This window comes from Vulpes lagopus, chromosome 5 (assembly GCF_018345385.1).
Source record: "Vulpes lagopus strain Blue_001 chromosome 5, ASM1834538v1, whole genome shotgun sequence".
Classification (NCBI taxonomy): Eukaryota; Metazoa; Chordata; class Mammalia; order Carnivora; family Canidae; genus Vulpes; species Vulpes lagopus.
The window spans coordinates 77,507,190-77,534,264 of record NC_054828.1 but is presented as its reverse complement, the minus strand read 5'-3'; the positions used below and the strand labels follow the sequence as shown (position 1 = coordinate 77,534,264).

Below are 27,075 nucleotides of genomic sequence, written 5' to 3'. Positions count from 1 at the left end.
ACGATTCGATACATGAAGCAAGAATAGTGGAGGAAAAGGTAACAATACTATTGCATTATGATGACATTTAAAGATATGAATACAGGGTAAACAGGAAAATAAATCATCGCATCTAATGAAGTAGCTCTTAAATCATTTAAAAAGAATCACAAACAGGAGCTACCTAAACTTTCATCCAAATTTTTCCCCAAATAATTTGAAAAGATAAGTTTTCATGGTTCTAATCTGAGAAGCTGACCTGAGATTGTTGGAAAAGGATACTCTTCTCTGGGTTTATGCCACAGGCGAGAAGAACAGCAGTCATGTCCAAGATGCTCTGCCGAAGGACGGCCGGGTCCTGGGGGACAGTGATGGAGTGTAGGTCAACAATGCTGTACAGCACCGAGCCATGCTCTTCCTGTAATTTCACCCAGGTCTCAATGGCTCCCAGGTAATTGCCAAGGTGGGGGATTCCTGTAGGCTGAATGCCAGAGAATACTCGCTTCACAGCATCTTTCTGAAATAGAGGAAAACAAGCATTTGCTTTCAAGGCAGAATCTATGAATCCTGTGCCCATGTTACCATAGAAATGATGACGAGTTCTATTTTTTACGACTGCAATCTGACAGTCATTATCCTGATGCATTTATTTTGTGCCTGTGCAAAGCACTGTTAGGTGCTATTAGGGACAGGAGAGAATACTTAAAATGTGGTTGGAATTCTTTGTACACTCAAAAATGTACAAATACAAAGGCACAGAAGAAAAAGGCACATCTCCAAGAGATGCAATCTTATTGGAAATAGAGGATAGGTTTACAAAGAGATATGTAACAGTACAATGTGGCAATACTGTTTTTTTAACAATAAATTTATTTTTTATTGGTGTTCAATTTGCCAACTTACAGAATAACACCCAGTGCTCATCCCATCAAGTGCCCCCCTCAGTGCCCGTCACCCATTCACCCCCACCCCCCGCCCTCCTCCCCTTCCACCACTCCTAGTTCGTTTCCCAGAGTTATGAGTCTTCATGTTCTGTCTCCCTTTCTGATATTTCCTACCCATTTCCCTTCCCTTCTATTCCCTTTCACTATTATTTATATTCCCCAAATGAATGAGACCATATAATGTTTGTCCTTCTCCGACTGACTTACTTCACTCAGCATAATACCCTCCAGTTCCATCCACGTTGAAGCAAATGGTGGGTATTTGTCATTTCTAATGGCTGAGTAATATTCCATTGTATACATAAACCACATCTTCTTTATCCATTCATCTTTCGAGGGACACCGAGGCTCCTTCCACAGTTTGGCTATTGTGGACATTGCTGCTAGAAACATTGGGGTGCAGGTGTCCCGGCGTTTCACTGCATCTGAATCTTTGGGGTAAATCCCCAACAGTGCAATTGCTGGGTCGTAGGGCAGGTCTATTTTTAACTCTTTGAGGAACCTCCACACAGTTTTCCAGAGTGGCTGCACCAGTTCACATTCCCACCAACAGTGTAAGAGGGTTCCCTTTTCTCCGCATCCTTTCCAACATTTGTAGTTTCCTGCCTTGTTAATTTTCCCCATTCTCACTGGTGTGAGATGGTATCTCATTGTGGTTTTGATTTGTATTTCCCTGATGGCAAGTGATGCAGAGCATTTTCTCATGTGCGTGTTGGTCATGTCTATGTCTTCCTCTGTGAGATTTCTGTTCATGTCTTTTGCCCATTTCATGATTGGACTGTCTGTTTCTTTGGTGTTGAGTTGAATAAGTTCTTTATAGATCTTGGAAACTAGCCCTTTATCTGATAGGTCTTTTGCAAATATCTTCTCCCATTCTGTAGGTTGTCTTTTAGTTTTGTTGACTGTATCCTTTGCTGTGCAAAAGCTTCTTATCTTGATGAAGTCCCAATAGTTCATTTTTGCTTTTGTTTCTTTTGCGTTCGTGGATGTATCTTGCAAGAAGTTACTGTGGCCAAGTTCAAAAAGGGTGTTGCCTGTGTTCTCCTCTAGGATTTTGATGGAATCTTGTCTCACATTTAGATCTTTCATCCATTTTTTTAAATTTTTATTTATTTGTGATAGTCACACACACAGAGAGAGAGGCAGAGACACAGGCAGAGGGAGAAGCAGGCTCCATGCACCGGGAGCCTGACGTGGGATTCGATCCCGGGTCTCCAGGATCGCGCCCTGGGCCAAAGGCAGGCACCGAACCGCTGCGCCACCCAGGGATCCCCTTTCATCCATTTTGAGTTTATCTTTGTGTATGGTGAAAGAGAGTGGTCTAGTTTCATTCTTCTGCATGTGGATGTCCAATTTTCCCAGCACCATTTATTGAAGAGACTGTCTTTCTTCCAATGGATAGTCTTTCCTCCTTTATCGAATATTAGATGACCATACATTTCAGGGTCCACTTCTGGGTTCTCTATTCTGTTCCATTGATCTATGTGTCTGTTTTTGTGCCAGTACCACACTGTCTTGATGACCACAGCTTTGTAGTACAACCTGAAATCTGGCATTGTGATGCCCCCAGCTATGGTTTTCTTTTTTAAAATTCCCCTGGCTATTCCAATGTGGCAATACTGTTACTGTCATAATCAGTTTGCAAACATAAATAGTAGAGTACAGACAGAGTTCCCAAGAGGAAAAGATGATTGGATCTGGGGGTCAGTGAAAAAGAGTTCAGACACAGAATTGAATTTCTCTGGAGAGTAAAGGGGCGTCAAGGCTTTTTCATTCATTTTTGTAGGTAAGGCAAGGAAGTCATAGCATTAGAGATGAAGGGTATTGCTATTTACTTAACTCAGTTTTCTCTAAATATAATTGATGATATTACAACTTAGCGTGCAGGATCTTGGACTAGAAATCAGAAAACTTATACACTATTTCTAATATTACTTCTTGATAAAGTTATTTAACTTTATGTGCTTCAGTTTCCTTTTACTTTTGATAAAATCATACTGTATTTCTTCACATGGAGCTTTTAATCCTTTTTTTTGGAGTTTTTAATCCTATATAATTTTTTAAATTATAAAAACATTTTTATTATGGGCATGTTTTCCCACTGGTTTGCACTTTCTTTTTTTTAATTTTTAAAGATTTTATTTATTTATTTGAAAGAGAGAGCAGAGAGGTATTATGAGTGGGGGGAAGAGGCAGGAGGTGGGGGGTGGGGGACAAAGGGAGGAGGGAGGAGCAGAGGAAGGAGGAGAGAGCCCCACGTGAGATCATGGGGATGGGATCATGGCCTGAGCAAAAGGCAGATGCTTAACCAACTGAGCCACCAATGTGCCCCTGATTTGCACTTTTTAAAATATATATATATTTTAAAAAATATATATTTTTAATTTTATTTATTCATGAGAGAGGCAGAGACATAGGCAGAGAGAGAAGCAGGCTCCATGCAGGGAGCCCGATGTGAGACTCGATCCCAGGACTTCTGGATCACGCCCTGAGCCAAAGGCAGATGCTCAACCGCTGAGCCACCCAGGATTCCCTGGTTTGTCCTTTCTAATATTGAAGTTGTAACAGGAAACTGAGAAGGAAAAAAGTAATACAGGATGAAAAAAAATGCTATTGTTTTCTTGAATAATTTTTTATTCTGTAATGAAACATAATGAATATACGTCAGTAAATGTGCTGTCATTAAAAGGTTCTGAAGAAATAAAATGTGTCATTATCATTTTTAACAACAACAACAACAAAATATTTATCATGGCAGCCATAATTTCCCGAACAACTATGTTGCATGCATTTATGCTCATTATGCTTGATATACATTAGTGCAATTAGTCCTTACAATATCTAATATGGTAGGCATTTTATTACCTCTAATTTGCAGATGAGATAATTGAGGCTTACAATCTTTAGAGATTGCCCACGGTCCTACAGCTAGTAAGTGATAAAGTTGGGATATCAAACCAGGTATTACTTACTTCAAAGCCCAGGTATGTTCTTTCCACTAGCTACTATCCAGTAAGGCTTGCTCACAATCATTGCATTAATTTTGCAACTTTTCTATAGGCTTGCAAATTTCCAAATAAATAAGTTATGGAGAAAAAAAAAGGATATTCTTATACATGTATCTTTGTGTTGTGTGTGCCAATTTTTCCTAGTACATATGCTGGGTCATAAGGTATGCATTTTGTATCTTCAAGTGTACTACAGTAAGCTAAATCACTCCTAAGTATGGAACATACTGCAATTTCTACCATCAATTTCTTTTGGTCCTCATCCTCATCAACACTGCCAGTACTTTTACTGGCTAATATGATGGATAAGAAGTAGAATCTTATCATGGTTTAATTGCATTTCTTCGATTATTAAAGTCGAGAACTTTTGTGGTTATTGGCTATTTTTATTTCTTCTTCTGTGGGGGGGCCTACTGAAGTTATTTTGCCTATTTTTCTCAAGTTGGATAATCTTTTTATTGATTTAGGTATTTTTATATATCCTGGATACTAATATTTTATCAATTACATGTATGACCAATATATTCTCTCATTGCATAGCTATTTGTCTTCTTTATGTTATCTTTTGACAAAGAGACATTCTTAATTTCACCAAATATATAATTTTTGACTACAGATGTTTTAGTGGCATAGAAGAAATCTTTTAATAACTTGAGGTCATGGAGATATGAGTGTATTTGCCTATACAGATACATAAAGCATTTGTATATGCACATGTGAGTATGCTTTAAAGTTTTTTCTTTTACTTTTAAGTCTGTATCCACTTGGTGCTCTTTGCCTACGGTGTAAGGTAGGCATCCAATTCCTTTTCTTTCTTTCCCCCATATGAGGATATCAGATCGTTCCAGTACCATTTATGGAAAAAGTTGGCTTTGACCATTACTCTGGAATGCCACTTCTGTCACAAATCAAGCATCTTGCCTCTTTATACTTGTGTCTATATCTGGTCTTTCTATTCTTTCCCATCTGTTTATGTGTCTGTCTCTGATCAGTACCATAGTACCTTTTTAGTAAGTCTTGGGACATAGTGAACCAAGTCTTTTTACCTTCATCTTCAAGAATTAGCTTACCCGGGGGCGCCTGGGTGGCTCAGTGGGCGAGTGTCTGCCTTTGGCTGAGGGTGTGATCCCGGGGTCCTGGGATTGAGTCCCGCATCAGGCTGCCCATGGGAAGCTTGCTTCTCTCTCTGCCTCTGCCTTTCTCTGTGCTTCTCATAAATAAATAAAATCTTTAATGAAAAAAAAAAAGAATTCGCTCACCCATCCTTGGCTTTTTATACTTCCCTATACATTTTAGAATCACCTTAAAAAGTTCTTTTTTTTTTTTTTTTAAGATTTCATTTATTTATTCATGAGAGACACAGAGAGAGAGGCAGAGCCACAGGCAGAGGGAGAAACAGGCTCCATGCAGGGAGCCCGATGTGGGACTCAATCCCAGGACTCCAGGATCACACCCTGGGCCAAAGACAGATGCTCCACCGCTGAGCCACCCAGGCATCCCACTTTGAAAAGTTCTAAGAGGGATCCCTGGGTGGCGCAGCGGTTTGGCGCCTGCCTTTGGCCCAGAGCACAATCCTGGAGATGCGGGATTGAATCCCACATTGGGCTCCCGGTGCATGGAGCCTGCTTCTCCCTCTGCCTGTGTCTCTGCCTCTCTCTCTCTCTCTGTGACTATCATAAATAAATAAATAAATAGATAAATAAATAAATAAATAAATAAATAAATAAATAAATAAAATAAAAAAGAAAAGTTCTAAGAGAAAAAAAAAACTTTGGGGTTTTCAACTGAGATTGCATTGAGTCTATAAATTGCTTTGGAGAGAACTCGTATGTTCATAATATTAGGTCCTCCAATCCAGGAAACCATATAGCATATGAAGATCTAAGGTAAAATATGGTGATTATAGTTGATTACACTGTATTGTATAAGTGGAATTTGCTAAAAGATAGAACTTAAATATTCTCACCAAAAACAAATAAATGAAAATAAACATGTAAGATGATGGTATATTAATTAACCAGGCCCTTTCACGAAGCATCTGTATATAAAATCACCATGATGTACACTTTCAATATCTTACAAACTCATTTGTCAATTATACCTCAAAATAACTGAGATGTAAAAAAAAAAAAGAGAGAGAGAAAATGACATAATAAAAAAATCTATATAACTAACACTAGCTTTTTTTTTTTTAAGATTTTATTTATTTATTCATGAGAGACATAGAAGAGAGAGGCAGAGATATAGAGGGAGAAGCAGGCTCCATGCAGGGAACCTGATGCAGGACTCAATCCCAGGACCCTGGGATCACACCCTGAGCCAAAGGCAGACACTCAACCACCAAGCCACCCAGGTGCTCCAACACTAGACTTTAAGAGCCAATCTTCTTTAGATATGTGAGGGCTAAGGCTATTTAAGTTTTGCCCTTTACTTCCCCAAGAATTCTAAATCCTACAAATACAGTCTGTTTTTCCCATATCTGTTTATTTTCCTAATTCTGAGATGACAGCTCTAAAATAGGATGCTACATTCTACGGATGCATCATAGTTCCATGGTCCAGAATTATACTTGATCCAAGGACGCAGGAGACCTGAAAGACTTGTGGCTCCAAGGATATGAAAAATATCTTCTAAGTAACTGAGAACAAATATAATCTTACCACTTAAAACCACATGTGCACACACATACACACAGCCTTGAGATGACTAATATGACTAATTCTCCAAATCATAATTTAGAAACATTTTTGTAGAAAACAGTTTGTGGTTGCAAACTGAGGCTAGGGGTCCAGGACGAGAGAGAGGATAGAATAAGCACATTATCAGTGAGGCTTCTTCAAGGATCTCTCCTTGGGATCTCAACCAGCCCTGGACTCCTGATATGGGAATAAGCAAAAGAGCTTTCAGTGAGGTAAAAAAATGATTAATGGGCTTTAGGGACTGATTGATGAAGAGAGAAAGCAAAGCAGAAAAACAAGCTCTGAACTTAATAAATGGAGAAGAAGAAAAAAAAATCCAGAAATACTTGACTTAGGATGAAGAGGGGCTGTTTATACTAATGTAAGGGATTATGAAGAGTAGGAATATCAGGCTGAAAAAAAGACTACAAATATTTGCATATACATTCCTCCATGGTCAAACTAAGGAATTATTCCCCAGGAGAAACAGAAAAACTAATTCTTAAGAAAATGAAAAGAGAAAAACGCTATAGAGGACAGACTGTGGGGAAAAAAAGAGCTGTAACCAGTGGGAATGGACTAGACATGATCTAATATATCTTTTCCATTCTCTAATTTCTGTGATTCTATCCATCCACGCGGAGAAAATGATGTTATCAAGAAATAAGAGCAACAAGAAATGTTTTGTTCGATTTTCAGGGAGCTATTTAAAAAATACAGCCTCTAAATGAGAACTGGATTCCTGGTCTTAAAAATATACAGAGAGCATCCTGCTCTTCTGCGGTGAGTTTATGTTCCCATCTGTTGCCCCTGCAAGAGTCAGCAGGCAGCCTGACTGCATGGCAGGGGAGCGCTGCCCAGGACCGTGAAATCACGGGGCTGGAATGTGGAGTTTGGGTGGTGGGAGGATGGGGGTTCTGTGTTCAAAAGCACTGGAGCTGGAAAAGCATGAAAATGAGAGGAGCATGGGCTTCCCAGTGGACAAGAGGCAAGCCACAAAGAAAACAGCTTCAGGACTAGCTCACAGGCACTCACTCATGGGGACTTCTGGAGCATCAACCTAGGATTCCATCACAGTGCAGAGGATTAAGAAGGAAAAAAGAAAGGAGCATTTTACAAAATAGGGCTCCATTTTTATTTCAGGTGCTATTTCCTTAACAAATGCCACTTCCAATCAACGTATTCATTGGCTTATTCTGTAACAGAATCAGCATTACCAATGGGCAACACCAGTCCCGGGATTTGATCTATTCCAGAAGAGAGAGTGGGTGTTCAAATCAAAGGGAGAACATACAGTCTGACAGATGCAGCTAACACCATTCCTGTCTTAAGGGACGACAAAGCACATCCAAAATTCATGATTACATTCATTTTAATGACTGCACCCAGAAGCAATTGAAAAATTGAAAGCTGCTAATTGTAGCAAAAGATAGTGTTTGTGATTAGCTAAAAAGAGCTTCTGTCTTTAATTCCAAGTGAATAAAATACATCAAAAGGAGGCTGCCTACTAGCTTTGAAACACTTTCAACTTGGGTATGGTGTTGGGAAGCAAAGGTTTCGAGAACAAATTTCAAGACTCTTATTACCAAGTCCTGCTTGTAGCCAGCTGTAACATCAATTGTGCATTCGCCTCACCTGTTTTAACTGCAGTCAACGGTCCACCAAAGCCTTGGCTGAACCACAACCATGTCTAATTGGTTCCATAAAGGGCATGTTATCACAGAATATGATAAAAAAAAAAAGTAACCAATGTTATTAACTAACTGGGCTGAAAATCTCTTTCTGTAAGTCTATTTATTCTGATCATTGTGTAGTAATAAAAATAACATCTTAAGATTCTCACTCCTTAGCTCTCAATGTTTCTCATATAGGTTACCCTATGATTTCAATCCTAGGCTCATTGAACATCTCAATGTTTTTTGCTGTTGTTTATTTTCGAAAATGGCTCTCCTACCAATTAGTGATTTAAGAGCTGGAGCAGAAAAGACTCAGCAGCAAAAAAAAAAAAAGAAAAGGAAAGAAAAGACTCAGCATAAAAAAATACCACCTCAGCCCTGGCTGGGAGGAGCCAGGTGCTCCTCTGAAGCTTTCTTTGGCCACAGCTCAGCATTGTTCTGCCACAGTCAGCTCTTTCTTCCAGAAAATACGAAGAGCTCTGGGTCTGGGGAGAAAATGCTGACTCGGCACCAAGAAAAATGGGTTCGTTTCTGCTTAGAAATGAAACCAGATGCTCAGACCTGGGAATCAGTGTAGTAAATATTAATTCAATGTAAGAGAAAGTAGGTCTTATATCACCCACAAACAAGAGACAACATGTAAGCTGATCATTAAAATTGAATGGAAAAAGATTATTTTAAAAAAGAAAAAATAGGAGGGACGGGCCTAGTCATCTGTGAGGTCCTTAAGGGCACGGATGATAAACATTTAATATATATTGTTAGGCTGTGCAAGAGTTTAAAAGGAATAAACTTGACTTTTAACAAGTTTCTTGCAGACTTACTTAAGCCTCTTCCACATTTCAAGAGCTGTGCATCTACTGTCCTGTGTGGTCCTCCCATCATGTGACAGAGAGCTCACGCACATATATTTCCCTCTTGTCACTAACTGTGGCAGTCCGAAATGCTCCCGGGTCACCTGCACATACCTTCCCTCGCTTTATGGAGGTGGGATTTCTGGCCTTACTTTCTAGGGAAGGACACTGCTGGGGTAAATCACAGGCAGGGCAGTCAGCCCCAGAGCCAAACTCTTGCTGTTGACCTCTGTTCTATCCCTTCCTCCACCCTGGCCCTGGTCTGTTTAGAACTTTGTCCCTTGGCCTTTAAGCACCCTCAGCCGACCAACACCTCCCTTCCACAGGCTTCTCAGAAGGATAAAGTGTGTACCAGAGATGTTTACCAAAATGCCAAGGACACACAGCTGGTGGTACAGCTGGGACCAGAATCCAGAACCCCGGAGTTCTGCTGCAGACCACAGAACGCTCTTCCCTAGGTTTGGACATTTACCATGTTCTTTTCTTCTATAGCTATTTGTTTTGTACCTCAACATTTCTCTGGGCTTATATTCTTCAGGTCTTTCTTCCTGTTTTGTTTTGTTTTGTTTTGTTTCCTACATGTGAAACGCCAACTCAGCAAATGTTTCTCCATCAGATAAAGATGATAAAATACAAAGTCTGGGGACTTTGGCTTTCAGGAAAGATTGCATTGTCACCCCAGGGCTGCTAAGCTGTATTTAAATGCAAAGGTTATATGCAGGTACAAAACAAACTGGCCAGTCCCTTTCCCATTGGAAAGGCTATTGGAACAAAATCAACCTATTATCTGAAGATGACAAATAATTATCACATGATGTGATATGTGGTGAGAAATACTTTTAATTCCTAATGATAGCACCACTTGCTAAACCAAATAAGCAAGGAAAAAATAAAAATAAATAAAACAAATCAGCGAAGGTCCAATTTTTAAAATAAACACCTTCACCACCACCGTACATTGTATCTTTATGTTGAATGGAGCAGTAAACACAGGCAGGAGATCAAGATATACTAAGCTTTTAGGGGCACCTGGGTGGCTCAGTGGTTGAGAGTCTGCCTTCAGCTCAGGTCATGATCCCAGAGTCCTGAGATTGAGTTCCACATGGGGCTCCTCCCTCTGTCTGTGTCTCTGCCTCTCTCTGCGTGTCTCTCATGAATAAATAAATAAAATCTTAAAAAAAAGAAAAAGTACCAAACTTTTAAAAATGTAAAGAATAATCCAAAATGCTTAAGATCAATTTTTCCTCATAAGAAAATTCAAACGTTGATCTTAAAGTATTAGATCATCCTGGGGAGAAATAAGTTTACCATTACCTCCTATGGTCAACTAAAGGCTTTGCCTCCCAACCACTGTCACAGGTCACACATGCACATCAGGGCCTGCCTGGTGTCCCATCTTCAGCTGATTGTCCACTGGTGAGAGATTCATCCTCTTGCCCGCAGGTGAGAGATTTGGCTATGCAGCCCAGAGTCCTTAGACTGTTAGGAAATGTGTGAGGAGTAAATTAGGGTGACGTTGAAGCCCTTCTTTTTTAGTTACATACATTTTTCAAATGTAATATTCTCGGTAGATGTGCCCAACGTGTAAAGCAGCCTGAAAAAAAGCTGGGTCAGTGGGTAGATAATGGGAAGGAGGGAGGGAGGCCCAACCTGCTCTTCTGTCCTCACCCCAGCAAGCCTCTGAGGGCACTTCCCAGACCATAGGTCTGAACACCCTTGGATTCAAGACACTCTCTAAGTATTAATATTTTGTTGAAAATAAGAAGTTGTTGGGGCTCGTGGGCAGCTCAGTCGATTAAGCATCTGCCTTCTGCTCAGGTCACATTCTCAGGGTCCTGGGATCGAGCCCCACATGGGGCTCCCTTTGTCCCTCACCCCTGCTCATGCTCTCTCTCTCTCAAATAAATAAATAACATAATTTAAAAGGAAGAAATTAAGAAGTTGTCTTCCTCAGGGTAGTGGAAAAGATACAGGAGAAGAAACTTCTTTTAAAAAGAAGGTCTGAGGGCAGCCTGGGTGGCTCAGCAGTTTAGGGCCGCCTTTGGCCCAGGGCCTGATCCCAGAATCCCGGGATCGAGTCCCACATCGGGCTCCCAGCACAGAGCCTGCTTCTCCCTCTGCCTGTGTCTCTGCCCGCCCCCCTCTCATGAATAAATGAATAAAATCTTTTAAATAAATAAATAAATAAATAATAACAAAAAGGTCTGAGGTAACAATGCAAACACCATATATGCTGACTTAGCTCTGTGCATAAGTCTTCTCCCTTCTTCTGGGTTAAGGTTCAAACTCTATGTGGCCAGGAATGCGCTTCCCAGTCATCCTCCATCATCCTCTGTGAGGAGCTGACCTGGTTACTTGGCAGTCCTTAAAAGCTCATTCCCATCTGCATTCAGACAGTTCCATCACCCTGGATGCCTTTTACCCCTTTCTCTACTGGGCAAATCCCCTAGGTCTTCAAGGTCTAACACTCTCTCCCTGATTAGAAACCTCTCAAACACATCTTCTCTTCTCCCTAACACATAGGCACACACACACACACACACACACACACATACACACACAAACACACAGTCAGCCCCCCATCCCCCTCCCTCATTCTTTTCCTTTCTCTTTCTCTCTCCTTCTCTCTCCCTCTCCCCCTACCTCTGTCTCTCTCTCCTCCCTCCCCTGCCCCTTCTCTGTCTCCACCCACTCCCAGGGCAGAACAGATCCCTCCTTCATTAGTTCTTCATTATTGCACATATCACACTGGCAACTTGGTAAATATTTTCTTATTTGCTTAGAAAATGTTTTCCTACCTAGAATATGAGCTCCTCTAGGGCAGGTGGTGTCTTTTTCATCTTTATATCCCCCATATATAGCAGTGCCAGGTACATTGTGAGCACCTAATAAATGTTAGTGGTATAAATGACAAATCTTCCCCCGGCCCACTTTGGCTTCAGAATATAAAGGGCAAAATAGCTATAAACAAAATGAACCAAATGTTCCAGTTATACTTGGTACCTGAACAAGTTATGTTCTAAGAGTTTGTTTAAACATCGGTTTTCTGAAACTCAGAAACTCAATTCTTTAAGTCCCTGAAAGGCAGTCCATTGAAGCCTTATTGAGCCCACAGTATTCCTGACAAATGGGTTTAACATCATCATTTCAACTCTACCTAAACATCATTCATAAAATTATTTATGTAGGAAAGTGAAACTCAAGCCCCATTTTGGGACACCAAAATCCTACTCAGTGGTACCTCTGATTTTGATATACAAAGGGCTTAAGATGGGTGATCTGGAATAAGGAGGACGTTGCATTTGTATAAGAAGTAGACTTTTAAAATTAGATTGCATGACTACCTGAAGGCGGAGCAGTATGCTAAAGTTTGCTCAAGCATCCATTTTCTAAGATGGTTATTGACAGCATGAACCGCCCTGGAGACAGGTTCCCTGGGCCACAAAAATGGTTGGGAAAGAGCAGAGCACAGGGAAGGCAGAAAGAAGGCACTGGAGCAGATGCTGTCACAGTGTGTTCCCTGGTACCCGCAACATAACTGTAACAGGGGACTTGTTATAAATGCACATTCCTGGGCCCCACCCAGACCTACTAACCTAGAAATTCTAAGAGTGGGCTTATCCCATAAGAAATAAGAGTTACACGATCTGGGCTCTGATAAGCCTTCCAAATGATTCAGGTGATTGTTCCAGTTTGAGAGGGGTTTGGGGGTGCCAATATCAATTCTTAAAATTCACTTCAACTACATTAAATGAAGTACAGATGAACATGCTATGGATGAAAGAAAGAAGATACTGTCTAAGCCAATAGTTCCCAATATTGGCTGCACAGTCATCACCTGGGAGCTTTAGAAAATACCGATGCCTGGTCCCATCCTCAGAGATTCGTATTTAATCATCTTGGGATTTAGCATGAGCGCTGGGAGTTTTAAAAGCTCCCCAGGGGATTCTACCGTATGGCCAAGATAGAAAAAGCACTGTTCAGAGCCAAGTACTAAGGAATTCTTCTCCAAAGTCGCCAACCTGCTAGGAAACACACACACAGACTATAAAAATGTGAAAAGTAAGTTCATTTGCTTATAATTTACATTTCGAGGTAGTAAAACCCCTGAGACAGTTATTTACTAATTCAGGGTCAGAGGCCATTTGGGCATCAGGCAGTTCTGATCTCACATTTGGCAACCAGGAAGGCTAGCAGATTATGAAGGTAAGGTTATGAAGCCGGAGAGCGAGGTTCCTGTCTCACGGAGTCAAAGAGTCTCACTGACAAAGGAGAGTGAGTAAAGTGATAGAATTTTATTAAGTAAGGATACAGAAAAAGTGCTCAGGAGTGAGAGGGGTCCCGACAGTGCTGCCAACGTGGGCCTCCACTGACAGTCTTTTATTCAGAACCGACCAGGGAACTTGTGGCCTTATCATTCTTGTGATGTCTGGATTTGAGAAAGGACTGGTGATAACCTCTTTAATGGCTTACTTCTTCTTAGGGTCTGGTTATTCTTTGTTGGTTACAGGTGACTGTCATAAAAAAAAAAAAAAAAAAAAGATACCTCCTCCAGACACACCCAGGGCAGAGTGATCTGGTTTGTTCCCTTGTCTCTGGTTTCCTTACACCTCAGCATTTTTGAGATTTCCATGAGCCTGATTCCATAGCCCCCTACCTATCTCTCCCTACCTAGTCTTACCTGTCCCTTACTCAGTTAGAACTTCTACATTGGTGAGAAAAGACAGCTGTAACAGTGAGCACACCATCTCTGATGCCTAGGTGGACCGACTTGGCAATGTCCAGTTCCAGTGGCTGGAACCCAAGGGACTGGGGCTTATGACTCAGGGATTCAGGAAGAATGTGAAGCCTGGCCTTTACCAAGAAAATAATCCCACTAAGAAGATGCTGACATCAGAATTGTAACGGGTAGAAAACAAAATGATCTCTGCACAGAGTGTTCTTTTCCACCCATTTTCCTGCCTGGAAAACTCTAACTCCTTCTGATCCCTATGAGGGAGTCTGAATTCAACACTGAAGCCAATAGTTCCCAATATTGGCTGCACAGTCATCACCTGGGAGCTTTAGAAAATACCGATGCCTGGTCCCATCCAAGCAGTTGTTGGTAGGTCTTATGGTTACTCAGTTGACCAAAACCCAGGCAAACAACAGATGGTGCTGGCTACATGAAGCAGGGATGCCAGAAATTCTTATACCTGGTATAGGAAATAGCTCCATGACTAACCCAAGTGTTCTGAACCTTTGGGAGGGACATAGTGTAAATTTCTTGCAAGGTATCACCTTATAAGTGGAGAAAAAAAAATTTCTAAAGTTATTTTCCTGGCATAAAGATAGCCCCTTCCAAAAAAGAATCTCTGTTGCTCTCCTGACCACTAAGTAGGAAGTCTCACTCTGCAGCCACCCCTAGCTCCCTTTCCCATCATCCAGCCCATAGACTGATCGAATTCCCAGGGTTGTTTTGAACACATTTGCTTGTGTTCAGACGCTTCTGACAGCCCACATAGTTCTCTTGACTTCAGAATAAATTACAAAAATGACAAAGTCAAGCAGTAAAATAGGACTACGATAGCATTTGGTTATTAACCATGGTACCAAGCAGGCTTGCACCAGGTTGCCTGGTTTAAAGTCCTAGCCCTGTTACTTGTCTGGCCATGAGCATCTATAAAATGCGTGGATTGTAGGGCAAGGGTGGGGGAGACTGTGACATGTTTATTAGTGTAAAGTGCTTAGTGCCTGGCGTATAGTAAGCTCTCCATAAGTTATCTGACCATTTATTGAGGTCAAAATTTTAAGTGTCTATATATTTTGACCCAACCATTCAATGCATAGAAATCTGTCCTAAAGAAATTTTTTTTTAAAGATTTTTATTTATTTATTCATGAGAAACACAGAGTGAGAGAGACAGAGACATAGGCAGAGAGAGAAGCAGGCTCCATGCAGAGAGCCCGATATGGGACTCGATCTCCTGACCCGGATCACACCTTAAGCGAAAGGCAGATGCTCAACCGCTGACCGCCACCCAGGCGTCCCTGTCCTAAAGAAATACTTATACAAGACTGTAAGGATACCTGGCATTCCCTACATTATTTAAGTGTATTCCCTCCTGCAAATCACAGGACCTCCCCATAGGGAAACCGGGAGTAACAATAGCAGGCCCCTTGATGTCCAAGAACAACAATGCTCAGCCCACCAGGGTTCTGCGTAAACATTAAGCAGATGAGTTCTGACTAGGAGGGAGAATACACCCTTTAACAGTAGTGGTTGTGACCCCAGGCGATGGCAGTATGACTTCCTTTTTGATACTTTTGCATTGTTTAACTTTCTAAGGGCAAGAACACTTTCTGTAGCCAAATTTTAAAAATAGTTGTGTGCATACAGCCTGATTATATTAATTGACATGTAGTTATAAGAGGCTCGTTCTAACAGGAATGTCCATTATTACCATTCTCGTTTTATATGATGGGAAATAAAGAAATAAAGTTAAGTGATTTATTAAGCTAGCACATGAGTTATTTTTAAGATGGAACTGGATGGAAACAGCAGTAGAACAGAAAAGGCAGTTTGGGGAATTGGACAGTGCCAGGTTCAAATCCCTCCTGCACCACCTATGAATCACACCAATTGTTTAATCTCTCAGAACTCCAGTTTTATTATTTGAACAATGAGGTTAACGATGATAATTAATGGCTAACATGTATTAAGTGCTTCTAATGTGCAAAGTACTGTAGCAAGAGCTGTGAATGTAATATCTCACTTAATCCTCACAAAAAACCTTATGAGGTAGGTAGGTAGTATTATCATCTCTGCTTTACAGATGAAGAAACTGAGGCACAGAGGGGCCCAGTGAACAGTGCACAGCTAGTGAATAGTGGACTTGAACCTAGCTAGATGAACCTCAGCTGTATACACTTAGAGGGAGACTATGAAAATACAGCAAGGCACCAGGAAACTATTTGCTTTTACCCCTCTGATCCAGTCAATGATGCTACCTTCTAGAATGTATGACCTAAAACCTGCTTGAATTTTAGGCTTTAGTGAACTTCTAAGGGGATATGTGCTTCTCTCTCCTGCACTGTTCACAGTATAAAGATAATTGCCCTATGTACTCCTTGTTTTCATTCAGAAGTGGTGGTCCATACCAGGGCAGGTGACAGGGACAGTGGTTCTTATTCATCTGGGCAGCAGCTTCAATGCTAATTCTAAACACAGGTGGTGAGAGAGACAGCCAACAGGAAGGGGGAAGGAATCACTGCTGACATGTGCAACTGGGAAGATTGATGGTTTCCCTCCCTCTTTTTCCCCAATGCGTCGGCCTGGGGGCAGAGACGCAGGAGCTGCTGTGCTGGGGACAGTAAAATACACAGCACAATGTCTACCTTGCTGCAGCCCTGATTAATGAGGCTGAAATGACACAGAAAACAGGCAGTGCTTCGGAAAGAGAATTCACAGGCCTTTCTTTCTTTAATGATTTCAACAAAAGCAGTTCCCATAAACCGCTGGGTTTGAACTGGAATACCCCGTGGTTAGAGCAGAGCGGGGGCATATTTGGTGGAACCTGGTGCAAAGGGTGGGAGCATGAGGGGAGTTGGTAACGAAGGAAAATCACTCATGATAGGGTAGGTATGAATTATTCACTAATGCCTCTCTTCTTTCTGCTTGGCTGAAAAGCGTCACAAAGTTACATGTAGGATAGCCAGTCATTTACTTTCCTAACTTAATGTAGAGAGGATGACAAGAGGATACACTACTTCAAAGAATCTCACCCTGTTAAAACCACTCTTCCTTTTTTAGGAGCTGGGACACAGGATCACTGTTTTTCCCCTCTCTTTTACTACAGCTGCATAATGTACATGTTAAAGCAGTCTTTTCTTTTTTAAAAGATTGATTTTAACACATTTAAAAGATTAATTTTAACAAATATTATTCTAGTACTTAGAACAAACTACCCATTGGCATATCCATTTGGATTTCCCACCCACAGCTCTTCCAACTTAATATTATGTCCAAAACCAAATGTACTGACTCACAACCTTCCAGTCAAACTCCCTGCCCCCACCCTGCCCCTGGACTTGCTGTGTTTCTGTATCTCCGTCTTGGCTAATGACACAAGCTTCTACTCAGCCTCCCAATCTCAAGAATCACCCCTGAGTCCTTCCTTTTGCTCACCAGATCCTGTGGGTTAAAAATACTGGCTCCTCCCACTACTAGGTACGTGACCTTTGACAAGAATTTGTGCCTCAGTTTCTTCATCTGAAATCAACATTATAGTAGTACTACTTCCGGATTATTGCAAGAATTAAATAACTTGGTACACAAAAAGTGCTTAGAATGGACCTGACACATAGAAAGTGCTCAATAAATATTATCTATGCTTGTTCTTAAGTGTTCCCACCACACACATACACACAAAATTACAATTATGTGAGGTGACAGATGTCTTAACTAACTTTCTTGTGGTTATCTTTCCCAGTGTATACATGCATCAAATCATCATGTTGTATGCCTTCAACTTACACAATGTTATACATCAATTATATCTTGATAAAACTGGAAAAAATATTAGCTATTATTATTAACATCATCTAGTCAATTACTAAGTCATCAGGATGTTATTCAATACAATTTCACTTCTCCATCCCCCTTAGTGTGGTCCACACCCCATTCATCTCATCTGTTCAGTAGCTTTGATCTGACGACCTGAAATATCTTTTTGAAATATGAATCTCCACTGGTTCTTCCTTTCCTACAGGGTCAACTCCAAATACCTAAATTTAGTTATAAAATCCTTCATCATTGGACTTTACATACATATAAATTACTTAGACATGGTGGGGGCACATATCTCCATGAATGAGCCTTAATTAAGCAAGTGAGAAATCCTATGAGAAATTTGGGGTTAATGTTTAAATTTAACATTTTATGACATGCTATTTTTCACTAATCATCCTAGCAGTAGAGCCAATATCACATTCAACTGAAATGACAAGAGTAGTCTTTAGTATTTATAATTTAAAGCCCGAAATGAACAACAACAAAAAAGTTTTACATGACAATTGACATTATTCTAGATAAGATCAAATTAAGAGAATTTCTATTGCTTGATGTAGTGGGTTGAATATATCTCCCTCAAACTCATGTCCACCTCAACCTCAGAATGTGACCTCATTTGGAAATGGACCCCTGCAGATGTAGTCAGTTAAGACAAAGTCATACTGGATTAAGGTAGGCCCTAAATCCGTGACTGGTGTCCTTATGAGAAGAGGAGAGACACAGAGGGGAAAAGGCCACATGACATTGGAGGCAGAGACTGAAGGGATGTAGCTACAAGTCAAGGAATGCCAACGATTGCGGGGAACCACTAGAAGCTGGAAGAGTCAAGCAAGAATCCTTCCCTAGAGCCTTCAAAGGGAGCAAGGCCCTGCTGATACCAGAGCTGTAAGAGAATGAATTTCTGTTGTTTTAAACTATCCAGCCGGTGGCACTTTGCTATGGTGACTTTAGGAAATTAAAGACTTGGCTAATGCAGTGAACTGATACGGTGAGTCTTTCAGGATCTGTAATCTGCTGGGGCAACGCAGCTGTAGAATATAAGCATTCGTCATTGGCTATTGGGACTGATCAGACCACAGACACATAGGTAGTGGTGCTGAATGCAGGAAGCATTTTTGCATAGATCACGACAAACAAATAGATGAAGTTGCTGTTACTTTGTTCTGGGAAAATTGAGTTTCTAGGATTATACTTGCATTGATTTTGTAAAATTATTGTACATGGTTTGCTCTGCTCCATTTATTTCTTACATATGAACAGTAGTTTTGAAATTTTCCCTATGCTGTAAACACTCAGAAAAATGCAAATTTAAACTTAGCAAGTACTATATCCTCAATAAAAATATCGTGTCCCATTTATTGTTTAAGTAGTAGGACATGCACTATTGAGCTGCTATGATCTGTTGTTCTCCTCCAAAAGACTTTTTTTTAAATTTCCTTTGAAACCTTGACAGATTTCTTTTGGGCATAATTACCCCAGCCCAAATGGTTTTGAGATATAGATTTTCTTAGATCATAAAAACAATTTCTTTTACTTTTAGAGACAAAGTGAATGTGTCCATAATTTCTCTTTGAAGCTTTTTAGAAAAAAATTCTTAAAATGCCTTGAATATAATAAATAAACATGGGGGAGAAAGAGGGAAAAATTCACATTAGGAAGTCAGTATCAGCCAATCATTAATTCACTATCCCTCTTTATGCTTGAAAGATTGCATGGGGCAGCCCTGGTGGCGCAGTGGTTTAGCGCCACCGGCAGCCCAGGGTGTTATCCTGGAGACCCGGGATCAAGTCCCACATCAGGCTCCCTGCATGGAGCCTGCTTCTCTCTGCCTGTGTCTCTGCCTCTCTCTCTCTCTCTCTCTCTAAATAAATAAATAAATCTTAAAAAAAAAAAAGAAAGAAAGATTGTATGGATAATCTCTGGAAGCGCTTGATGACAGCCCATAATGTTAGAGAACAAATAGCCCAACATATTTTTGACATCCCACATAACTTACTGAATGACACAGCTTTCAGCCTCTTAAAAAAGTTTTATTTTTAAAGATTTCATTAACTAATCTCTGTACCCAAAGAGGGCCTCAAACTTGCAACCCCAAAATCAAGAATCCCCTGCTCCACCAACTGAGCCAGCCAGGCACCCCTTCTCTTAAACAAGTTTCAAAAAAAATTGGCAATCTGTATGTAGATGCAAGGGACTGTATGGTCAAAGAGGTGTCAGTACTGGGGGCATTTCAGAGTTTTCAATACCTCACACTCACTAATAAACCTTAGAATTTTGCACAATCAAGTACTGCTCCTCTAAAACTTTGCCACCACATTAAATTTTCTATTCATGTTTAGAGGCCCAGTCATGGTTCTTATTTGCATATACTCTATGCTTGTGTATGTATAAAATAATTCTCCATTCCTTAGTCAGTTGTCTCCTTATGCCTATTAAATTCAAGAATGTCTCTTTAATCAAGATAGCCTTTCCTTTTCTGATTGTTTACACAAATTGATGACATTGTTTTCATTCTGTTATTAAATTGTCTCATCATGGATTATTGCATAAGCTGAAGAAACATGTGTCTCATTTATATGATAATGCAGCTAACTGCAACAAAATGAAGTTTGGTTTCCAAGTCCAATGATTTCATTTGGAATTTGTGCATTTTTAGAGTAATTAAATTGTGAATGTACAAACCCAAAACGATTATTCTCTTTTATATTTTAGCTTCATTTCCAATGCTCCAAAAACCTGCCTTTATTCACTGAGTACTGTTCATGTCTCTTTTGCAGTAAACACTGTTTTCCAATAAACTTCCAACTCTTCTATTATTGTTATATATTTCATATATTTTTACATATTTTATACTTTTATATGGGTATATTTTTATCCTGTAAATACGCTTTGACTCAAAATTATAGTTTTCAACAACTTCACCACAAAATCAGCACTCGGGCTCAAACTGTAATGAGTTTAAATGCAATTTACTTCTGCGTTTTTGGGACTCTTCTCCCCTAATGGGGAGTTTTTTATGTTGTACATAGTTCTCCTCTATGACTAAATCCTCAGAGGTAAAATAATCAGTCTAAATAATTAGACTATCACTTTAATTTTCAATAACTTCAATCACATGGTTTGAAAGTGTACATTGAAATGTATTTTCTCCATCTATTTTTATAACCAATTACTCTATACCGAGAAATTATTAATGATAAAACACTTGGTATCACAAATGACTGCCTGACAAAATTGGCGAACAATTTGACATTTTCGTGAAAAATGACACAGACTTTTGTTTTGATATTACCACCAAAAAATCATAGTTAATGAGAAAGTAACTGCAAATATTCATGCCTGAACCATCCATTAGGGAAGAAGAGTGAGAAATGTCTGTACCAAGAGAATGGAGAGCTGTTTTGTGTGGATAGGAGGAACCCCGACTGGTAAAGATGATACTGTTGAAATGTCATTGATTGAGATCCACGGAAGGGATTTTGTTTATTTTCCATCTGGATTAGAATTAAGAAAGAGAAAAACAGTATTGCTGCAAAAAAAAAAAAAAAATTGACCAGTTACCTATTAGATGATCTATGTAACAAACTCAAGGTATTTTTCACAAATTCTCTCATGTTTCCATCAATTTTACCTTTCTTGCTGGCCCCCACCCCACCAGCACTCTGAGTTCCTAAGGCCCAGGTCTACTTTGACAGCTTTTTCCTTCCACCATTCCACCATTTCATGAGTTGCAAGACTTCTGTCACTGCCCTGAAGAAACCATACTCTTTCTAAAACCCTAAGCCTTTGCACGTTTGGTTCTTTCTGACTGGTATGCCTTCCTCCACCCAATATATTTCAATTTCTCTTTTAAGAACCAGTTCAGATGTCACCAAGTTTGTGAAGTGTTCTCCACCTTCCCAAGGAAAGGTGAGCTACTTACCCTCTATAAGCTCTTACAATTCTTTGTTCTCCCTCTGGTATAGCACACGGTTGTACGTAATTTACTTATCCTACATGTCAACTCCCCTTACCAGCCAGCGAAATCCTCAACAGTGAGAACTATGTTTTTATTCCCAGCAGCAACAGGGTGGCGGTTCAACCCATGTGTTTGAATAAAGTAGAAGTGAACACTGACTATATGAGCTTATAGAATGCAGGAGCTGCAAGTCTGGCGTTAAGTTCCACGGCACTCAGTAGCCCAGGGGAGAAGATGATGAGGCAAGAGCATTTACCAAGACCAGCAGGATATTATAAGAGTATCCCTTCCTAACCACTATACGAGCAAGGCGAGCTACCAGGGACCTATAAAAATAGTGAAAGGGAATAAAGGGGAAAGGAGAAAAAATGAGTGGGAAATATCAGAAAGGGAGACAGAACATGAGAGACTCCTAACTCTGGGAAACGAACAAGGGGTGGTGGAAAGGGAGGTGGGCGGGGGGTGGGGTGACGGGCACTGAGGGGGGCACTTGATGGGATGAGCACTGGGTGTTATGCTATATGTTGGCAAATTGAACTCCAATTAAAAAAAAAAGAAAAAGAAAAAGAAAGAGTATCCCTTCCTGGGTTACCTAAGCAAGTGTTAACAGTACCCACAATCATCACAACAATTTTACAAATTCTTCATGTGCTGCCATTTTAGTTGAATCTATAATAATACACTCTTCGGATAAAATGTGCTGAAAAAATTATTTTTGTGAACTCCTTATAAAGTTGTTTAGTTCTCCTTAGAATGCAAGTGATCTTATTTTAAGGTTTAAAGTGGATTTCATGTGATAATTTTCTGATATTTTTTTAACAATGCACTGCTAAAGAGGCATTCACAAGTATACAGGGAGTTTGTAGTATAAATCCAATTGGATTTCTGACCAGGTATGCCTTAGGTCCTTAGGTTGAGTGTGTCTAACCTACAGCGCAGTGAAATTTCTGATATCTCCTTTCCTGGAAGAGAAGCAGTGCGTGCCCCTGCCCCCACCAGGCACCCAGGAGCACACCTATCTGGCAGGAGCAGACTCATAGCAGAACACTGCAGGATCAGGATGTTTTGAGTTACATGGAGAGATTTATGAGAAAACCAAGTGGAAATGTGTTTATGTTTTTTTTTAATCCGAATCTTTAAAAAGGATAAATTAAAAATCTCAAAATCAACATCAGATGTTACGTGACGACTTCAACATGACAAACAATCTCTTAAAACAAAATATTTTGAAACTGAGTTCCTCCACTGCTCACCTGCTGCTGCTATGGTTCAAGAGGCCAGGGCTTCCACTGTGACAGTTCCTAACTATCAAAAGCAATGTGGAGAAAAATGCTTTGGTCCTACTAGTGTCCCCATTAATAATGAAAAAAACATCTAACTCCTGAGGTGAACTGATAAGGTGAGGAAAAATACATGTTTTAGAATCAGGATCATTTCAACATCCCTTTGTTAGACAATGATCAATTTGGAGTGTTAGTTCACTGATTTAAAGTCAAAACAAGATCATGCTATTTTTTTTTTTAAATAAAGGATAGTAAAAAACTTCTCCCAATGCCAAGTAAAATGCCAAGTTGCATTTTATTAAAAGCTTCATTTTAAGGAGATGCTTTCTACATACCACAGGTGCTCATTATAGGATTATTGGATGGCAGTTTCATCACCAGTTTCCTTTACATCTCATAGAAAAATAAAAAAGTGGAAGTCTTTTTTCTTTTTCAAGCAGTCTCTGTCCTCCTTTCTCTTCAAAGTCTTTTAACGAAGAAAAGGCATATGCCATTAAATCTGGAATCTTGATGTTCACTTATCACATCTGATTCAGGATTCCTAATATGGGTTCCCAAGCCTCTCTAACACACATGCTAGTCATTCAGTTTTAAACAGGAATAACTGAACTATCTCAAAGTTACTGGAACATTCAGATGAGGACACAAAAAGCAGGAAGATGCAGATTCCTCAGGGGCTGCAAATATGAGCCCAAATATGGCATTTCTGAACTTGGGCCAGATTCCAGAGCCAAAAGCAGCAGAATAATATGTGCTAGGTGTAACAACTCACCCTTTCATTCACATTGCCAAAGCAAAATACCACTGCTAACCCTCATCCTGCAGAAAGCCAACACAAAAAATTTGGGGTGTATAAAAAGGGTACCATCTACTTAATTAAATCCTGTTTCCAAACCATAGACTGTTATAGGCTTAGTTTAATGATTATATTTAATTTCACCTAGGGATTAGGGATCAAGTGTAGTTTAATTCAATAAAATAAACTTTCAATAAGCACATACTACATAGCAGACCATCCATTCAAATATTTATTGAGCACTAATCATGCACTGAACATTGTGCTAAGCAGTGGGGATATAAGAATAATAAAAAACAGTCTCTGCCCTTGAAAACTCTACAGTCCAATGACGACTGTACCAAGCCCAGCTAATTCACTGGTCCTTTTTCCTTAGAGAGAATTTTAAATCTCTAGTCCACTAAAGCCCCAAGGAGCTTCCCTCCTTTTATCAGATGACCTCGGTTCTTGCTTTACTGAGTTTGGTGTCATATATCTTCTCTATATCTCCAAATATTTCCATGTAGATAACCATCTTCTCTTTTGGTTTCAAAGAGAAAAATCCCTCTGAGACCAATAGTTTCCCATAGTGCTGATTTGGTCTTTTCTTCTGTTCTTCAGACTATTTCTCCATCAAGTTTTCTATTTTCCACATTTAATCTTTATCTCTTTACACAGTCTTTCCTACTGTGTAGAAATATAAAAGGGTCTACCCCTATCTGGAGTTATTGCTCCCTTTATTCTGCTCTTCCTAAATATTCTGGAGTATGAAAACCCCATATTCCACCACCACCTTAACGCCCCATAATCTACACCCCCCAACTTCTCACCCACCAACTAAAACTTCTCTAAAACCAATAATGATCCCCTAATCGTTTAATCCAATGGCTTTTTCCATCTTGTTGCCCTTCAATGATCTCTTTGAATCTATCAACTGACACTGTTTATTATCATCCTTTCAAACACTCTCTCTTGATTTTTATGAAGCTGCATTGCCTTGATACTTTAGCCTCTGGTTTCTCCAATTTCATCTCTGTTTTCCCTGATTTTCTATTCTTACTCACCTCATAGCAGCAGTTTTCAACCTTTCTGCTGCTATGACAAGTAATGTTCACTGAAAGGAGAACCTCCTTTCTTCCCCTGTTCTCATTCTCTACCTGGATCAAAGATCTGCTCCTTGAACTGATTAACTTCAAGGACCATGACCCAGCCATGTTTGTTTCCAGAGGAGTCTTGCCCTTTGTTTCATCCCCACAAGCCTATCTCAGAGCCAAGCCTGGCTCCCTAGACTGTCTCACCTTCATTCAGGAGATAATGTCCATCTCTGGCATCCTACTTCAGGCAGCTGGTAATTCACATCTCAATGTTCAGGTCTGGGTTTAGGCCAAGAGTCTTGGTCTAATCAAGATTACCAGAACTATACATTGGCGTATGGGGCCCATGCTGAGTTGATAATAAAATAGTAATTTAATTCTCATATGCCACTCTCCAGATGTATGTATGCATGTATGTATGTATGTATGTATGTATGTATGCATGTTTGTATGTATGTATGTATGTATCTATCTATCTATCTACCTATCTCGATCCCTTGGAATCTCCTAGAGAAGGAAACCTGAAGTTTGAAGAAGAATTGGTGCATTTCTGCACTCCTGGACCTCAGGCCATAATGTCATATTTTCTTCCTTGTCACTTTATTAGATTTATAAAAAGTCAAATCATGTATACATAAAAAAGAAGTTTAAAAAATTCTTTCCTTATTCATATTATACCCAACTAAAGAAAATGCATTAAGACTCTGGAGTATATTACACACATACTTTCATTAAAAAAATATGAAAAATTTTACACATGTAGGTACATTTTTAAGCAAAATTGGGATCATTTAATACATTTCTGTAAAAAAAAAATTTCCGTGACCTTGCTTTTTTTTTTTAAAGACTTTATTTATTTATTCATAGAGACACAGAGAGAGAGAGAGAGAGAGAGACAGAGGCAGAGACACAGGCAGAGGGAGAAGCAGGCACCACGCAGAGAGCCGGACGTGGGACTTGATCCAAGGTCCCCAGGATCACGCCCTGGGCTGCAGGCGGCGCTAAACCGCTGCGCCACCAGGGCTGCCCTGTGACCTTGCTTTTATTCCCACTTCACAATATGCCATGGTCTTCTTTGGAGAAATATCTGTTCATGTCTTCTCATTTTTATTTGGATTATTTGGGGTGTTCGGTGTTGACATGTATAAGTTCCTTATATATTTTGAATACTAACCCTTTATCAGATGTCATTTGCAAATATCTTCTATTCAATCGGTTGTCTTTTGTCTTTTTGTTTTGTTGATTATTTCCTCTATTGTGCGAAGCTTTTAATTTTCATGTGGCCCCAATAGTTTATTTTTGCTTTTGTTTCCCTTGTCTCAGGAGATACATTATAGAAAAATGTGGCTATAGCTGATGTCAGAGACATTACTATCTGTGCTCTCTTCTAGGATTTTTAGGGTTTCAGGTCTCACATTTAGGTCTTTAGTCTATTTTGAGTTTATTTTTGTATATGGCCCAGTTTCATTCTTTTGCATGTTGCTGTCCAGTTTTCCCATCTGCTGAAAAAACTGTCTTTTTCCCATTGAATATTCTTGCTTTTGTCGAAGACTAACTGATCATTATAACTATGGGTTCATTTCTGGGCTCTCCATTCCATTCTATTGATTTTTGTGTCGATTTTTGTGCCAGTACCATATTGTTTTGATTACTATATGTTTGTAGTATATCTTGAAATCTGGGATTGTGATACCTCCAATTCTGTTTTTTCAAGATTGCTTTGGCTATTCAGTATCTTTTGTGATTCCATGCAAATTTTAAGATTATTTGTTCTGTGAAATTTGCTGTTGGTATTTTGATAGGGATTGCATTAAATGTGTAGATCGCTTGGGGTAGTATAGACTTTTTAACAATATTTGTTCTCGCAATCCATTAGCATGGAATATCTTTCCATTTCTTTGTATCATCTTCAATTTCTTCCATCGTTTTATAGATTTCAGAGTACAGATCTTTCACCTCCTTGGTTCAGTTTATTCCTAGGTATTTTATTATTTTTTGGTGCAATTGTAAATGGGATTGTTTTCTTAATTTCTTTCTGCTGTTTCATTATTAGTGTATAGCAGTGCAACAGATTTCTATATATCGGTTTTTATAGCAATACACACCTACCTCAAGAAGCAAGGAAAATCTCAAATAAATTACCTAACCTTGTATCAAAAGGAGCTAAAGGGGTACCTGGGATTGAGTCCTGCATCAGGCTCCCCATGAGAAGCCTGCTTTTCCCTCATCCTATGTCTCTGCCTCTCTCTCAGTGTCTCTCATGAATAAAACATCTT

At 39.7% G+C, this 27,075-nt stretch overlaps 1 protein-coding gene across 2 annotated transcripts in view; it reads right to left on the bottom strand.

Annotated features, from left to right (window-relative positions):
- The window catches only part of WARS2 (tryptophanyl tRNA synthetase 2, mitochondrial), a 94,685-nt gene that overhangs the window by 46,041 nt on the left and 21,569 nt on the right, over positions 1-27,075 (bottom strand). For both annotated transcript variants that reach the window (XM_041754545.1, XM_041754546.1), the window contains exon 2: positions 239-496. In XM_041754545.1, coding sequence (XP_041610479.1) covers positions 239-496 — 258 coding nt within the window. The remainder of the gene's footprint in view (positions 1-238; positions 497-27,075) is intronic.